At 40.7% G+C, this 18,921-nt stretch overlaps 1 protein-coding gene across 5 annotated transcripts; it reads left to right on the forward strand.

The window, feature by feature from the left end:
- Positions 1 to 548: 548 nt before the first annotated feature.
- Positions 549 to 12,606, forward strand: safb (scaffold attachment factor B). Of its 5 annotated transcripts, none has more exons than XM_083940421.1 (22): positions 549 to 826; positions 2,166 to 2,256; positions 3,100 to 3,161; positions 3,318 to 3,521; positions 3,615 to 3,671; positions 3,777 to 3,816; positions 4,612 to 5,053; positions 5,409 to 5,452; positions 5,536 to 5,642; positions 5,800 to 5,949; positions 6,462 to 6,550; positions 6,829 to 6,878; positions 6,985 to 7,064; positions 7,246 to 7,388; positions 7,634 to 7,739; positions 8,460 to 8,698; positions 8,917 to 9,094; positions 9,212 to 9,259; positions 10,099 to 10,181; positions 10,287 to 10,345; positions 11,125 to 11,179; positions 11,265 to 12,606. In XM_083940421.1, exons 1-22 carry the CDS (start codon positions 665 to 667, stop codon positions 11,380 to 11,382), a joined length of 2,607 nt encoding a protein of 868 aa, XP_083796547.1. In that variant the 5' UTR covers positions 549 to 664; the 3' UTR covers positions 11,383 to 12,606. The 5 variants fall into 5 exon arrangements, with proteins under 5 accessions (XP_083796547.1, XP_083796548.1, XP_083796549.1 ...); XM_083940422.1 differs by having other exon boundaries at positions 8,502 to 8,698; XM_083940423.1 differs by lacking the exon at positions 9,212 to 9,259.
- Positions 12,607 to 18,921: the final 6,315 nt, after the last annotated feature.

Genomic DNA, 18,921 nt, shown 5'->3' on the forward strand with positions numbered 1-18,921 from the left:
CAAAGGGAGTGAATTTCAACAATTCATTATTTTGGAGTTTTAAGTTTCCCATCGCAGAAATTCTAAAAATATAAAAGAAGGGTAATTTGTTAAGCCAAGTTATTTTATGGATATAGCATTTTCCCAAGATAATGATCAGAATCAGAATCAGAAAACCTTTAATGTCCCGCAGACGGGGAAATTCGTTTATCACAGCAGCAACAGCATTTTACAAAATAAGATAAAAAAAATAGCAAAAATAAGCAATGAAGTTACATTTAAAAAGGGAAGAAATAGAAATAGACACATATTCACATGATATGGTGCAGTTGTTCTTGTAATTATCACAATAATTATGTAGAATTAGCAATAAATCCATCTTTGTTAGCATTATATTATTTTACAAAACATTTAGAAAGCTTCTGTAAATCAAATAAAAACAAGAAACATGAAAACAATCTGCAAAAACATGTTATGTTTTAAAAAGCTGTGTGATTTCTGCGCCTCTGCACCATAACTGTACTGCGCATGCGCCGTGACGTAACTCGCTGGCTCACCACGGCCTCCATTTTGCGGTAGTTTCTGCAAGCTGTTTTTCATTCGTAGTGCTAGCATCGGCAAAGTAAAGCGCATTAAAAAAGCGTCGTATTTCAAAGCTGAAGACGTATCTACACGGACGAAAACGATGGCTGACCCATCACCCGCAGACGTGAAGGTGGCTCCCGAGGACGCAGCAGAGGTCCGCAGACTCTCGGAGCTGAGAGTCATCGACCTGAAGGCCGAGCTGAAGAAGCGAAACCTGGACACCACAGGCGTCAAGAGCGTGCTGTCGGAGCGGCTGAAAAAGGTCTCCTACACGGCTCACTTTGTTCAGATAACTACACACTAGGGTTTATTTATACAAGGGCTACGGAAGTTTGTATTTCATGGCTTCGCGAAATGTACCCTTGTCGAACCAACGTGACGCTAAAGCTACGTTAGCTCAGGACTGAGGCCCGTTGACCCGGACTGTGCTAACAGCAGCTACAGGGAATGTGTCACCAATCGGACGCCGTTAGCTGGTATTAGCCCTATCCGGACGGATCTTGTTTGCCGCAGTTTCCGGACTTTTCGTGTTTCTTTTACTAGGTGATCGCCACCGAAGTGCATGTAGAGTTAATTTACACACTTCTAAGAACCCACAAGTGAAGTTTCATATTTGCACATGGTGCATATATGTGTCAAATTAGTAAATGGAAGTGACGTTGATGAGGGAAAGCAGTAAAAAGGTTTGGACGATGCTCAGGTGGCGGTTTACATTCAAAATGTAAATTAAGAAGACTTTACTGTGTATTCTGGAGCTGTTAAAGCGTGGCATTTCATTGTGAAGGACTGAAGTACGGTCCAGGATGTGTTGACAGCATCGATGCTAATGTGGACGACCTCATATCCCGGTGTTTACATCGAGGAGATCGGGTTCCGTTATCTGCTAGCGAGACTGTGTCACCAGTCGGACAGTTTTTTGGCTAAAATCTATCAAACCTTATGTTGAACATACGAATATAAATGATGGTGTAATGTTTTAAATTAAATGAATGGCGTTAAATTAAAGGCTAACTTTCTTTGTAACCATGTATCGTTTAAACGGTCTAATTTAGCTTTGTGTTTATAAGAGTGGTCAAAAGGATGCTAACACCGGGGAATTAGCCGTGTGCTCCTCTCGGCCATAGTCGGACACCCCCATCTCCTCACCGGGAGCTGCTGATCGTCCACATTTACATTGGTGATGTCAACACATCTTGGTCCATAATTCAACCCTTCACAATGAAATAAAATGCTTTAACAGCTCCAAAATATACCGTAAAGTCATCTTAAATTACATTTTTTAATGCAAACAACCACCTGAGCCGCTCATCAACGTCACTTTCATTTACTAATTTGACATATAAATGCACTATGTACAAATATGAAACTTTACTTGTAGATTCTTAGCGCAATAACTTGCACTTCGGTGGCGATCACCCAGTAAAAGCAACACCAAAATACCGGAAACTGCAGCAGACCAGAGCCGTCCAGATAGGGATAATACCAGTGAACGGTGTCCGACTGGGGACACAATCCTTATACTATCTGACTTGGATTTATACCGGTTTGTTTTTACGTCTTTCCTTTCTCTGATTCATAAAAGTCTGTATCTCCACCAACAGGCAATCGAGGAAGAGGGTGGGAATCCTGATGAGATCATAATCGCTCTGGACTCAGCCCCAAAGAAATCCGCACCTAAACGATCCTCCAAAGGTAAAGTTAACATAATACTCCATGGACACCACTTAACCTTGTACTGTAAATGTTTAATACAATTGGACACACTTACTTCCCCTATTCAGTTCTGTCACAATGAAGAATATACTCACTGTCATGGTGTGCCATGCCTGCACGCGATATCAGAAAATAAATAGTATTAAGAAAATAACACATTTTTGAGTTTGACTGTCACCTGATGATGGCAACCTATTCAGGTGGTTACATTTGATTTACATTTATTTCTAACATGTTAAAACAGAAAACAATATTGCACAACTAGAAAGCATAGAGATGCATGAATAACAAATATTTTATTTATTAAATTTGATTTCATGTAAAAAAGAAAACCAAAAAGGTCATATGGAAAATATTACACCAAAAGCCTCGATATGAATATCAAAACTTGATTTTTTATTTAAATTGATTTCATACATGTAAAACAGAAAATAATATTACACAATTAAAAATCATAGATGCAATTTTATTTCAAACATGTAAAAAAAACCACAGAAAAGAGCATACAAAAATAATTTTACACAACTAAAAAGCATAGAGGAACATCAATAACAAATACTTGATTTCATTTTCTTTTACACGTCAGAGCATCTGTACATATTGTGTATAAATATTCTTATTTCACATTTTTATATTCCATGTATACAAGTCCATTTAATTCAGTTTTTTATTATAATTATATTTTTATTTCATGCCCAGTATTCTATTATTTTTATATTTAATTCTATTCTACTTTCATATCATATTGTTGAAGGAGACAAAGTTTTTCTTTGACACCTGTAAGATGAACACTTGGTCTAAACTGAAGCATATTTTCTGTAGATGCAAAGCAAGAGATTGACGAACCAGAGGACTCCACTATGGGGGAGTCCCACGATGGCCATGTGAGTTTACTTAACTTATTTTCACATTTTAACACTACTGTAACACTTGGTGCTTTAGGAGAATTGAACATCCTCCCAACGGCTGCAAAGTCCCGGATATTGTTGTTTAATTATTGTCGGCATCTTCAGCAAAGTTCCTCCTTTTTTCTTTTTCAGGAGGAGGTTCAGGATGAGCAAGAGAACATGCAGGAAATGGACATCCTCGACATGAACGTCTTGGATGAGACAGAGAATGACAGTGGGATTCCAGCCGAGGATGTTGAGGGTGAAAAACTGAATGTTTCCATTGATGAAGATGCACTGTTAAATGATGACCTGACATTGGAGGCAGAAGAAAACGAAGAAGCAAGAGATCCAGAGGTAAGAAACTAGACCAAATATGTGTCTCCTTGTTCTAATCTTTGATCCAAATGTCACATTCTAATGTTTCTGCATTTGTATCTGTTTTAACAGATGGAGGAGTCCGAGATGATGGATAAGGATGAACACGAATGCTCATCAATCAATATGGTATGTTCCCTCACACATATTCACGTATGTAAAGCTTATGACGCTATTGTAAAACTAAATGTCCCACAGTGTCACATTCATTAAGGCGTCATCGTTTTCTTGTAGGCTCAGGATCCAGATGCAGATGACGTGAAAGAAGAAACAGGTACTGTAGAAAAAGGTTGATAAAAAGGTGGAGTTATCTTTTCACAGTGTTGAGCTTGGAATGCAAACACTTAATTTAGTTTCAAGCAGGAGGAGAGACTGGAACCCCAAAGGGAATTGCTGGCTTTGTGTTGAAATTTGGTTAACCATAATTAACAATTTCACTGGTAAATATTGATTACGTTGCCAGTTATGCTCTTGCAGTTGTAAAGTAACGGTGGTTAACAATTTGATGCACACTGACAGCAATTAAATGCCATGGTCGGGGAGGTGTTGCAGATGATTGCAGTGTTTCTAGGTTGCCGCATGAAGAACAAGACAAAGAAGATCCGTCAAGACTCATCAACTATTACGACTTTTTAAGGACTCAGAAATCAGCTGGACATGAAATTGCTGGACTTGAGCTGAAGTTCTGGTCATTATGAATGGACACTGGGAAAGTCAAAGGCTGAAAGAAGGTGGACCGCAGCGAGAATCTGCTGCTGCTGCACTGCTGATCTTGTGGCTCTCTTCAGCACTGAACTCTTTGTCTGCTTTGGATCAGGTGAACACAGTGAAGTGGTTCAACTTGAAAGATGAGTCAAAGTGTTAGTCGCACTAGTTGCTTGGTTGTCCTCCAGCCTTTGGGTTCTCTTCCAGTCTCTCGTTAGGGTCTATCGTTTTAATACCTAGTTCTAAGAGCACAGGCCAGTGGTCATGACGTTCCTAATCCAGGCCTTGCCAGTTCCTCGTTAACAATTGCTGTGTTTCAGAAGTGATTAAACTCTGTGCCATTCTATTCCTGTTAAATCCGTAGAAAATGACAAAGTAGCCGGGTCTTGTTTATCTGAGCCACTTAACGAAGATCAACACCAGAGCCACGAGACGAGCCCTGAAGAAGAGCAAGCTGCCACCGCCGGAGGGAAAGACAATGTGTCCGACACCACTGCCAAGTCCGACAAGGCCGCCCCTGGAGACGTAGAGATCGACCGGGATGTTGAGACTGACGCCAAAGAGGTTGGGGACACGCAGGATGCCCCAGAAGAGACATTTGATGCTGAAAACAAAAGCCTACAGGCTGTTAGTGTAAGCGAAAAGGGCGCTGTGGGTGAAACTGTTGATTCAGAAATGGGGTCTAAGAAGGGGGAGGAGGATGAGAAGACAGAGGAGGGTGAGAAGACTGAAGAGAATGCCGCTGCGGATTCAGCCTCCACAGTGAAAGAGTCCTCTTCTGTAGAGGGCGATGATCAGAAAAAGAGGTTTGTTGCTTTCTGTCTACTAGAAACCAAAATGGCTATCTCTGTTGCATTGGCTCCTATGTGCTAGCAAAATTTGGATGCTCTTTTGGAGGTAAAAACGTTCTGTGCATTTGTCTTTCATTTTTTCATTCTTTACACTTGCATATCCCACTTTATTACCCATTAATGAGTAATGTATCGGGGTTGCCATAGTTCCATGTATTCACTGTTAAATCACTGCACTATGGTACATGATGGGCTGATCTGTCAGTTACGTATTATACCTTAAAACACATACGTGTGTATACATCTGTTTGAGGAGAAGTGCCAGGCACCCCTCTGCTGTATGTTTATTGCTTTTTTTCTTTGTCTCTAGCTCTGAGGAGAAAGATGACAAGACTGAGTCAAAAGATGAAAAGGGTGGGTATAGGTTTTTTTTTCCGTGTCTTGGTCTTTTAAAATTAAGTGGATATTTTTTTTAAATATTGTGCATTTGTGTGTAGCCGCCGGGATTGCTGCAGCAAGCAGTAGCAGAAATCTGTGGGTCAGTGGCCTCTCCTCCACGACTAGAGCGACTGATCTGAAGACTCTCTTCAGCAAATATGGCAAGGTTAGTCTGTGCAAACCATCTCATAGTCAACAGGCTTAAAATTTACACATCTATATTTGCTCTAAAATTGAGGATTTCATTACATTTTTTCTCCCATTGTCTGGTCATTTCTACCTCGTTGTCCTTGCTTCCCCTCCTCTATCTCTCCCTCCTGCAGGTTGTTGGGGCTAAGGTGGTTACCAACGCCAAGAGCCCCGGGGCTCGCTGCTATGGGTTTGTCACCATGTCTTCCACAGAGGAGGCCACCAAGTGTATCAGTAACCTTCACAGGACTGAGTTGCACGGCAGGATGATCTCTGTGGAGCGGGTGAGATTTTTTTATTTCATCGTATGGCATTCGTGATTGTGGTCCCACCCAGAAAAAAAAACTCCTTATGTATCCAAGTGAATCTTAGCATTTGTCCGCAGAACCACATGTTCTGTTATTAAATTAAATTTGAGTTGTTGTGTCAGGTGTAATGGGAGAATTTAAAAGGTTTTGCTAACCTGACAGATACGATCTTAATCGTGTTTGACATGCAGTCCTAATTAGAAACCCATACAGAAAAGAAAAAGTGAGTCTCTTTATATTCAATCAGATGACGAAAACAAAGCTTAAATGTTTATTTCCATTGCAGTTGTAATATTTAGGATGTAGCTCAACAAAACACCTAGCAAAGCTTTTATAGAACATGTTGGTATTCATAAACACGACACAGGTCAGAGAGCACACATAGTCAGATGCCTAACAACGAGGTGTCATTGTTCATTTTCCTTGTATGAAATCTGTGTTCATTCAGTTATTGTGAATAAACATGTTTCTCCTCTAATCATTTGTAGGCAAAAAATGAGCCTGCAGGGAAGAAGCCAGCAGACAAGAATGACCCCAAGAAACCTGGCAGTGACAGGAGACACTCCACTGACTCCAAGTAAGACCGCTTACAAGCTGCTGCATGTTTGAGTGAAGTTTCCTACTGCCAGCTGGGTGATTTTTTTTTTCTTTCCGTTGAGCTATTTAAATATCATGGGTACAAACAGTTTTAGCACAGCATGACTCTGGTGACCTACAACTACAGCAGTTAGAGCCCCTGAGTGTAGATAAACGGTCTACCATATGGGAGAAAAGTAAACCCTTCATTCATTGAACCATTTCAAATATTTGTTGATACAGCATTCATAGAGCCGTCACTGTTCATATTTTCTGCAGGTGTGATGGAAAGGATGAGAAGACTGAGGGAGAAGGGAAAGATGGCAAAGGTGAGAAATGTGGGGCCATTTCCAGCTTGTACACATCTAATAAATGCTGACCTCACCTCTATAAAACATGTTACATTTTTGACAATATCAAGTGTATGTTTGACAGGGCGAAATGAGAGGACTGTAGTTATGGATAAGTCCAAAGGAGAGCCTGTCATCAGCGTGAAGACCAAAAGCAAAGAACGAGTAAGTAAACAAAAGCTTCTTTGTCATAAGATGGCACTAAGATAAAGCGTGCTATTAATATGGAGGGTAAATACATTTCATACCCACATTAACCGCACTTGTCATTCAAATCTGCAGGCCAGTTTTGTTTTTGACCTCCACATCCTCCTCCCTAACTTTGTTTTTTTTCTCCTTTCTCCAGAGCTCAAAGAGTCGGGACCGCAAGTCATCCAGTAAGGAGATGAAAGAAATCCTGTCGTTTGACCAGATCAAGGAGCAGAGAGAGAGGGAGAGACAGAGACAACGAGAGAGGGAGATCAGAGAGGTGGAGAGACGCAGATGCACGTAAGGATCATACGAGGGGGGGGGCGAGAAACAACACTCTAACCCCTTCATAGGGCTTAATAAAACGTTTATCAGTTCCCGTTTAACTTGCATGTGGTTCTGAGAGACCAGGGCTTAAAGTTTAAAATCACATAATACTTAATAAAAGACATTGTACACATTACCTCCTGGACAACTTTTCCGGCTCACAAATAATTTCTTGCTTAAACCCCTGTGAGAGACTGATCTTTGCCGTCTTCTTTCAGCGACCGGGACCGTGACAACCGTCCGGACCGTGAGCGCGAGAGAATCCGTCTGTTCCGAGAGCGAGAGGAGAGGAAACACTTGCTCCGGAAGAGAAGCTGGCTAGAGGTACTGTTCGATTAGTACTTACTGTATTTCTCTCACTGTATTGCTACCAGTGATTCTGCAAGGGCTGCACATTAAATTATTATTATTTTTTTAATCTTCATATCAACTTCCGCAATAAAAGCATTGCGAAAGAGATTCTCAGTAGAAAAGTGAAGTTTAAAATGTGACTCATTGTTTCTTCCATTTTGTTCATAAGTTTTCAAATGTTATAAATAATTTCCTTTCATTTTTTTAATTCAATGAATTTTTTGTATTTTCGCATTATACTGGAAAGCAGAACTGAACTGAGTTTCTATTTTCTCTGGTGTAAATCTTAGCCTGTTTAATGCAGTAACAGAAATATCTGTTCATAGCCAATTTCAGGGCTGCAGCTAACGATTAGTTTCATTATTGATTAAACAAACAGCTAATCGAGAGAATAACAAACAGGTGTTTGGTCCAGTGTTTCCCAAAGTCCAAGATGATGTCCTGAAATATCTTGTTTTGTCCACAACTCAGAATATATTCAGTTTAATGTCACAGAGGAATCAAGAAACCACAAAATATACACATTTGAGAAATTGAAATCAGAGAATTTAGACTTTTTCTTTTTCTAATTAAAACATACTCAGTGTTTAATCTATTATCGTCATAGTTGCCGATTAATATAGTAGTTGACAACTAAGCGATTCGTCGACTAATTGTTGCCACTAATCAATTTGTCAAATTTCTCATCATCAGCCTTCTTCTTCACTGAACCTGAATGAATGCTTTGACTCCCAGGCCGAGAAGCAGCGCCTCGAAGCGGACCGTATGGAGCGCCAGTTCTTGGAGCGGGAAAGGCTACGCATAGAGTACGAGAGGCGGCGTGAGCAGGAAAGGATCCTCAAGGAGCGCGATGAGCTGCGGCGGCAGCAGGAGCAGCTGCGTTACGTACAGGACCGGCGGCCCGTTAAGAGGCCTTATGACCTGGATGGCAGGTAAATAATAACAGACGTGTAGTGGTGCTGAACAGGATTATTGATGAATGGAGTTGTTGCTTATTTTATTAAAGTGCAGAAGATCTTAACTGAAGTAAAATGCTGCCAAATAGAATCATAAAATTAAGATATTTCCAATAATAAGAGTGGGAACTTATGTATGTGTTTATCAAATAGATGCGTGAACTTCATTTGGGATGTTGTTGCCCTTCCTTTAGGAAAGATGACTGGCCTGATAAACGCATGGCCCTTGATGACCGCTATAGCCGCTCAGACTTCGGCCGTCAGGAACGTTATCAAGACTTTGACCACAGAGACCGGAGCCGTTACCAGGACGACATAATGATGGACAGGCGGGACAACACTCGTGGCGTTGCTGCAGACAGAGACGGTCAGGTAAGAGATGTGACCCTTGAACTTTTAACCCTTACAGTTAAAACGCATCCTTGTGGTGGGAAGAATTGAGCGGGTAACTGAATGTGATCATAGGTGACTTATCAGTGTTTCCCGTAGGATGGAGTTGTAGCAGCGGAGGTGAAGCGCGCATGCGGGGATAAAAATGTGAGCCTGCATAGGGCACCCTGCTGGGAAGGGCTATTGGGACCTACGTACTTTTTGTCATCTGAAAATTAAGACATGTGATTCCACAAATGAGCAGTTTTGGTGACCCGTATCACCCAGTGTTCACTTTGACAGCTATTTTAAAATTAGTCAGTCTTTTAGATGAAAATGCAAATGACAAGTCTGTTAACATTACACTCTTATTTTAGACTGTTTTTTGTCAACGTCAGTTCAAAATATTTTAAATGCATTATCATTAAGTGACAATATAGGCAAAATGCCTTTTATTTAAATTCATTGCATATTTTCTTAAACCAAAACATTTTCATGATCAAATAAATTAAAGGTGTTTTCATGAATAAAACAATAAAGTCCCTTTTTATGTTAACGTCAAATCAGTGTATGTCATTTTACAGAGCAGACTAATGAAAAACAGAATGAATTGGAGAAAAGCCATATGTGATTATTATTACACTATGACATGATCATCATGATCATCATGTCTTCATTGTTTGCGTTTTAAATGAAATGACTACACAATGCTTGATAAAGTCCAGATCTAGCCCAGGTATCTCGTCAGTTCAGCAGCCACTCTGGCACGATCACGGGACGTTTACCTGTTTTCCAGGCACACATTTTACAGCTTGTTCCACACATTTCATATGAATAAGTGTGGACAGAGAGCTTGTTATTAGGACTAAAATAATTCAGCAGCGGCAATCAAAATCCAGGAGTGGTGCACCTCCGCTGCTGGATGCATATAGGGGACACACTGCTCATATACCGCTGTGAAGAAACAGAATGAGTGAATTATAATTATCTCGTGTCTCTTGTTTCAGCACTTCTCAGACCGGTCAGACAGACATGGCAGAGAGGGACGAGACTCCTGGAGTGGAGGCTATGACAAACGCATCAACCCCAGGTGAGCACCAATCTGAGCTGCCACTGGCTTCAGTTCAGTGTCCAGTGCTGATATTTTTTTCCTGAAGGAGGGAAAGAATGTAAAAATGATTTGTTTGTCTTTCAGGGAAGGAGGTCGAGACTGGGACTCCAGCCGGAAGATGGATGGAGACAGAACATGGCAAAGTATGCATACTTGTGCTTTATTTTATGTGTAATAATTAAACTGCTGGTTAAATTGACTGTTTGTATGATGCCATGATGTACATTTTGAAGTAAAGTAGTTTTGCTTTTTGAGGATTGGAGTGACGGGTGGAAAACTTATAGTATTAAGTAGGGCTGGGCAATATGTCGATATATCGTGATGTGCGACTAGACATCTTAAGATGTTGTCTTTTCTGGGTTTAAAGGGTTGCTTTACAGTAAAGTGACACAATTTTCTGAACTCACCAGACTGTTATTATTATTATTACTTATTCCCTTATTTATTATATCCACATTACTGATTATTATTTATCAAAACCTCATGATGTAAATATTGTGTGAAAGCACCAGTAGTCAACCTAACAATATCGTTGCAATATCAATGTCGAGGTTATTTGGTCAAAAATATTGTGATGTTGGTTTGCTCTGTATCGCGCAGCCCTAGTCCTCTGCACTGTTAAAAATACTAAAATTAACACAAACTCTACACTCTGTATCGGTTTCAAATTAAAAAAACTCTTCAGAATCTGTATGATTATATTTTTGTATTTATTAAACCAAAGTGATGGAAGTATACACAGTGCTTAGTTGGCATGCAAATAATAACAGCCACTGGAGGTTTATTCACCCTTACTTTTTCCCCCGGCCTTTATTTTGTTTGTGCCAACAACAACCCTGGGCATTATCAAAGATCCAGCCTTTGACTCCCGGTCTCCCGGTACTCTGGTCTAAACCTCTGATGTTTGTCTTTTTTGTTCCAGGTAGAGACGGTGCCATCCCAGGCCAGAGCCACATGGCACGGGGGGGAATGGCAAGGTAAAATAGTGAATACCCGCTGATGTTGCTACTTTTTAAGTCAGAGCCGTATTGATTGTTGCGTGTCTGTGTGCTTTTTCACCAGCCGCGGAAGTTACATGAACACAGGAACATCTCAGTCCCTGTCTGGAGCTCTCAACAGACAGAACCAGCTGATGCAGGGCAGCGGGCTGCAGGGTGGAGCTTTTGGACGACGCTACTGATATCCATCTGAAGACCAGTAGTGGGACTGTATGTGTCGGTCATTCCCCGAAGGATGTAACCATCTTGTTTTTATATATTTTTAAAAGTCTGATTCTTTTTTTGACACAATTCTGATTCCTTTTTGACGCAGACATTTCTTTTTTCCGTTCGCTTCACTTTCCTTCTTTGTGTGTGTGTGATGTAGTGCTCTCAGGCCTTGTAGTCATCATTCAGTCCAACATACGTTGTTTGTAACACTACCGTCTTCTTGCCAAGAAGGTGTTGAAAATGCAGGTTGACCTGTGGTGGAGTCACGCCAGAGCGCTGTGTTGTGAATTCAGTTGTTTTATAGACTTCTGAGTTGATGGACCTACAGTAACCTCCCCCGTCTTCGCTCCGTGTCCCAGTTTGTATCTAAAGCGTTGTGGAAGTCTTCTCGTTAAATGAGCCTTTATAACAAATAATATGTGCATAGTTTAAGGCTCCTACAACGTCATTATTTTTAAAACGCAGGAGAAGTTTTGAGGCTGAATAAAAGGTTTTTAAGCTATATGTCACATACCGATTACCCATGCTTGTTAGACCTTTTTCTAATATTTCAATCAGTTTTGTTTCTAGTATCTCATTTGTGCGAATGTTGGATAATGGAAATAAATTGCCCCAGGAGCATGTATGTGTTCTCTATCGATTAAGATCTGTTATAAAATCTGAATCTGAAATTTAATGTATGATATTTCAGCTTATGTTTTCTGTATCTCAAATGTGTTTTTCTTTCCACAAGTGATGTATTTAGTTTTGTTCTTATGTTAATGGTTTACTTTAATGCCATGCCCCGGTCAGCGGAGAGAATATCAGCTGCTGGAGCTCACTTGTAAAACTCGCAGGGTGAAACGGCAATAAAATGTTTCATCATTTTCTTGCAATAGTGATCCTGAAACTAGTGCCCCCTGACTCTTTTTCGGATATTTTTTCACATTGAGCTGGCGTGACAAGATTCATTTCCAACCGTTCCGTTAAAACTTCTTGTTCATTATTTATAAAATTGCAGCATATAAACTGGGCACTAAATATTCTTGGCTCATGCACTGAGCCCTTTTGAGTCTACCTGAATATTTAAGTTAGTGCATGCATATGAACTCAAGCTGTGTTTATACTGTGGAAACTTGTGTGCGCTTCATTTGGCTTGTTTGAGCACAGACTGAGTACAAAACGTTGTTCCACTGAGATTTGGGAATGTTCTGCAAACGTTGAATGGTTTGAAAATAAAATGATCCTGTGTCAAAGTTGCATTGAAATGAAATAATAGACCAGTTCAGCAGTTCTGAGATCCTGATGTACAATGATCATACCTCTGATGAAAGCTGTAGCCATGGTCTGGGTTTAGTAGTTGTGTATTGTGTGGTTAACGGACTAAAAAGTCAGCCACCCTGCCCCAAGGCTAACGGTGGACTAAGGAGCCATGTTATCCAGATGAGTTTGACTTCTATCTAGACTAGCAGTTAGAAGTCAAAGTCTGAAAATGTGATTCTGAAACCGACCCCAGGTGTTTTGCTGCTGACTGAGTATAGCATTCATCCACATAAGTTTCCCTCAGATTTAATGGTGTCATATTGTAAAAGGTGAGATCATACATTTTTATTATAAAGCAGGTCGAGGTGCTTTAAATACTATGAAAGTAACAAAACGCTCAATGCACACATACTACAGAATGTACCCTTATTCAGAATCTGCCTTTAAACGAGCTGTCAGGACTTCTGTACAGTTGTAAAGTCACGACTATATATATATATATACTATACATATATAAGAAGAAATTGCAGCTACAGTGCTTCTACACTCATTACCCGGCTACAAAGAGCCAGAGTACAGGTATAATCAGACAGACATGAGAAAATAATGTGGGTTTTTTACATTAAAGTGTGTTAACGTGTTCTCATAGAAACACAAAATACCAGCATGAACGTTTAAATATGAACCATAATATAGGACCTTTAAATAGAAAAGTGATGAAAACACCAAATCGCTATAATTCTGTTACCTTTTCCAGAACTCAAACTGCTGTTCTGGTAACCTGAAACTTTTCCAAATGGCAGTGCGGGGAGAATTACTCAACTTGAAAGTCCCGTGAGGATGGATGTCTTTCACATGACATGTAGACCTCCAGCCTAGACTGAGGAAATTAGGTGAGAAGCTGGTGGCTGCAACAGTTAACCCAGTTAGTGGGTGGCCTTGGAGAACTGGCCGGGATCACTGCTGTAAGTCAAGTCAAGTCCAATTTAATTTACGGTATATAGCACATATACAAACAGCTGAGCTGCACCAAAGTGCTTCACAAGAAAGTGCAAAGTACAGTAAACAAAGAATATGCAAAAGAGAAAATTAAAAGGTAATCAGGGGACACTAAGCATTGGCACTTAAGTGTCATAAAACACACTCGCTGCAGAAAAGCACATGTCAAGGATTACATTGAATTGGAACAGGAAATGATCTTGACTGCATGCTGTGGTGTTGACCTCTGTACTTCACACTCATAGGCCATGAGTACACCAACCACCACTGTTATTTCCAGATATCCTTCCTCATCTTCTTATCTATCCAAGTTCCTTTTCTACAAATGGAGTTTCTCTCCTCCCCCAGATACTTTCCTCCTTCAGTACCCTGCGGCTCATGCGTCATGAAGCCCTGATGATGACCTGTGGTGCGTGTGTATTAATGGCTTAGTACTCAACAGCAGGCTGTAAACCCTGAGTTGTGTTGATTTAAACCTCATATTAACTGTAAGTTTTATATGAAAATGTGTCTGACGCTGAATGCTATTTCTGCATATGTTAGATATTTACTTTTAGCCAATAAAATGTTATGGTAGATTTAGTGATCCACGTTGTCACATCAAGTCTGCAGGTCAGAGACTCAGAGGCATGTCTGTTCAGATGTTGGCATTTGACAGAAAAGAGCCCTGTTTATTTTCATTCTTTACCTCACTTCTTTTCCTTGTTACTAATTGGCTCAATTGTTTTCACCCTTGTCACCCCTAATTTACCTGATTAAGTTGGCCTCCTTATTTAAAGACTGCACTCTCCCTTATCTACGTATACTGTAAGCTGACGTTACTTTTTAGTTCTTATCCCACGTTTGTTTAACTGAGGACTTCATGTATTCCTATTTCTTTAAGATAGGCATGAGACCAATTTGACCTATTGTGTTAAATTCTAATTTTGTATTTGTTTTCTTTCAGATTTAACAGCCTGTGTGTGTTTTTTTACACCTGTATGTTCATAAAAGCAAATTCCTTTGAGCTTTTGGAGAAAATGAACATTCATTCAGAGGACGTACTGCACACGCTTGTGTCGTTTTCCGTGGAAACACAATTACAGTCTTAATATCAGTTCATGAAACTTTTGGATCTAAAATTGTTTTCTTTCTGTCCACTAGAGGGTATTAGATAACCATAAATAGAATCCAAAGCTGGTCATTTCTATTTATACTTTAGGCATCAAGTAGATGTTATTATGGATGTTAATTGGCAGTGAGTGCAACAGTAGAATCAGCAGAAATACCAAACATTTACATTATAAGCAACCCTGAGGGTTGCAGTCACTACGTGCACACACCAGATTTGACAAAAAAAAAAAATCTTGAATCCATGTGGACGTGGACAGCAGTGCTACAAGTGAGAAAATGGAGACAGAAGATGAAGGGATGGAGGACATGACTTATGGGTGGGAGGATGTTGGGGATAAAATCAGGACAGTGACCGACACTGCAAATAACGCACCAGATGTAGAACGAACAGCTTAAATCAACATGACTACAGCCACTGGGGAGAGGAACACATCTGAGGAAGGCCGCAGACACACACACACACACACACACACACACACACACACACACACACACACACACATGGTGGTGTCACCCCCGTGCTGTGCAACATCATTTACCCAGATTCTTGGCCTTTGGAATGTGTATTTTCTCTGTCTGTCCAGATGAGTTGCCCAACTGAAGTGTCCTCCATGTTTCTGTGTCTGTTTTGTTAAGCTCAGTGCCTGCAGCTGCAAATACCTAGCAGAGATGTTTTAATAAATCAGTAAGATAACTAATCACAGAGTTAAATCTTTAATAAATGTAATGTAGTTGTGTGATATGTGGAGGTATGGCAGGTGAGGCGATGACTACAGCAGGTGCCCCGCCTACATCCTGCACGTGAGAAACAAACATGATGGAATTCACATCATATCACACAGCAGGTTTTCAATGAGACCCTCTGCGGTTTCTCTGAATCAGTGGCAGTGCATGTGAATGTGAGACGCTGCAGCAGGGGAGCCGAGGCAGGGTCATAATATTTGCGTTGCAAGTTTGCATTTGATAGTGCGCTCATGTGCATAAGCTCCTCTTATATGTTAGTCTGCAAGGCACCAGACCTGAGATCGCCTCAGGTGGATCCACCAGGAGCTTCATTGGGACAGCTGAGGGAAAACAAAGCTGAGACAACATCCTTATTATGTTTCAACAGAACTAAAGCTCAGAACAACAGCTCGGCCTGCGGGGAGGAGGAGAAGGTCTGCAGAGCTTCAGTGTTGAGGGCCAGAAAAATAGAGAAAGAGAGGCATGATAAGAACATAAATAGCGGACCTCGAGGTTGGATGTAAATTCTTTCAAGCAACCATACCCTGCTTCTGTAAATAAATGTGTTTTGAGAATCTTTCGTCAAATCGATGGCCACAGTATCACATAGTCCTGACGATGAAAAACTATGAAATATCCTTGTATAAAGCCTATTTTTAGGCTTTATACAAGGATATTTCATAGTTTTAAATATGAGGTCTTACATGAATTTCTGAGTATGTTTGTGAAAACATTTCTGTTCATGATTTTAAGGGATAATAAGCAACAGGCATTGACGATGGGGGGAATCCTTCATCTGGTGGAGGTCTGCTGCCAGAATGACGAGCTTCTTTTCACAATCATTCGCAGTCACACTACATGCCAGGCTACTGGGCATCGGCGCGAGAGGAATGATGGAAAGTTGACTTCCAGCCAAAGACATCGAGCTCAGACAGCAACCAGACTGATGAAAAGAGAGCGAAGGCCAAACAGTCGAGTCGAAATGGATCATCGCAGTCTAACACCTGGAGGAGGCAGACATAAGGCTTCTATAGAAATGCTAAACACTGTTTGCAAAGTCTGCCACCAAATGTTCCGTTGTCAAGTCAATTTACTCATTGACTCATGTAACAGCGTAACATGTAGAGTAATAATGTGTTTATTCTGAAGTTTATTCCCTGGTCCAAATACAGCCGGTGACAATTTGCACGATAAGGAGGTGGTCCCCTGGGATGGAAAGTGCCCTGAGGGACTGTTACAACACCACAGTCTGGGATGTGCTGATCGACCTGCGCAGTGAGGACATAAAGGGGAGGCCACATTGTCTGACGGAGTACCTGAAATTCTTTGCAGACGTGGTCTCCCCTGTCAAGATTGTCTGCTGTCAACCTAATAACAAGCCATGGGTAACGCGGAAAGTTAAGGCTGTCCTCAACAAGAAGAAGGCTGCCTTCAGGAGTAGGGACAGGGAGGCCATGAAGGCAGCACAGCAGGAGGTGAAACACTGTGTGAGGGAAGCTATGGACAGCTACAGGAGAAAAGGTGGAGCAGAAGCAGGGAGAACAACATGAGGGAGGTTTGGGAAGGTGTGAGGACCATCACAGGTCATAACACAAACACCAGAGCTACAGGGGGGACAATGGAGAGGGCGAACTAGCTGAATGACTTCTTCAACAGGTTTAACCAGCACTTGCATGGACGATGCCAGCCACCCCCTGCACACCGTCATCAGCAACCAGAGGAGCCTGTTCAGTGGTAGGCTGCTCCTGCCCGAGTGTAGGACCAACAGGCTCAAGAACTCCTTTGTCCCTCAGGCCTTCACACTCTACAACTCTTCACTCGGGGAGAGGAGGAAATAAAGAGGACAGAAGGGAAGAAGTGGGAGCCACTTACTGTGCAATTAATAATCTACTCTTACATACCTAGACACTTATCTTCTTTTCTTTGTGTAATAACTTTATCCACCACTTGAGTGCAATAATTTAATCTTACTGCTCATTTCTGTCATATACACTCTACTATTTTATCTTATAAATTTCCTCTACATTTAACTTATCTGATTTCCTTTTCCGTGAATTTTATTTGACCTGTATTCTTACATCTACCTCATATATATGTGACTAACAGTTAATTGCTTACTGTTTATTGTTTTTTTATACTTTCTGTATTTATTTAGCTAAGAGTTTATTAGTTATCTTATACTGTATTTTTTATATATATATATATACGCCCTTGTGTCTTTTGTAAGCTGCTGGAATCTCAATTTCCTTGCGGGAGTCATCCCAAAGGATCAATAAAGAGAAGTCTAAGTCTAAGATGAGAATGCAAACAGATTCAGATCATTTAAATAGGAAAGTCAACAGGATTTTAACTTTGCGACCCCCTCTCACTGCCCACAGGCCAGATGCCCGCATCTTCTCGAGCAGCTGAAATCAAATAGTTATGAAATCTCTCCTTTCTCCTGAGTTGGGACATCAGTCCGAGTTGAGAAAGTCTGGTGACTAGACTGCTGCTCAGTCAGCTCCCTTTGCAACAGCATGACCAGCTTCAGGCTCTGGGGATGAAAGACAGGACTCATTTGGGCCTCTAGTCTGCTCCATTCCACTCATAGCACACAGATAAAACACACATGTGCAAAAGCTCTTATGTAATGTGCAGGCATGAAACTGTGACAGAGAAACTGTTGGAAACTCGACTGAGCATGCAGAGCAACTGGAGGTGCATCTCTGCCTGCACGACATTGAGATATATCGTACATTCTTGCTTTATGTGTGCATATCACTGTCAGGACACCGTGTACATTTACAGGCATCCATTACAAATGTGTGCATTTGTGAATTGAACACAGTGTGAAGGACAGCGGAGGCTCTGTATGACCTGACCTACAAGAGGACGCACAGCAACAGATGCACAGCTTCCAACCTCTGTGAGTGTGTTTGTGTGTGTGCCTGTACATAGGAATTCATACACACGCACACCCTGTAGGTGTATCTACATGCCTTTCTTAACTGGAAGACAAAAATGTGCTCATGCCATCTTAGGGTTTGGCATCGTCTCATGGACTTTGGTTTCATATACATATATATGTCTAAATATATTTTTTTATAGATGTCAAACATATAAGGAGAAGGCTGAAGTGCCTGGCTTCTTACTGGTCCTATGATCATCCTATTATACATCCAGCTGTCATATGTGCAGAGTCAGATACACTATCGTCTCTCAGGTCACTTCACTGGGTTTGAAAAAAGAAAAACTCACATTTTTAGACAAAGACTCGTCAATTCTCTTAAAAGAATACTCCAACGAGCTTTGCTTTACACTCCTGTAACAAAATCTGGAGTGGACAAGTTGTCTTCCGCCTTATGGAAACATGGACTTAGGTTTAATATATATATGAATATATTTTTACATATATATATATATATATATATATATATATATATATATATATATAT

Source organism: Echiichthys vipera (genome assembly GCF_963691815.1).
Source record: "Echiichthys vipera genome assembly, chromosome: 3".
In the NCBI taxonomy this organism is placed as follows: Eukaryota; Metazoa; Chordata; class Actinopteri; order Perciformes; family Trachinidae; genus Echiichthys; species Echiichthys vipera.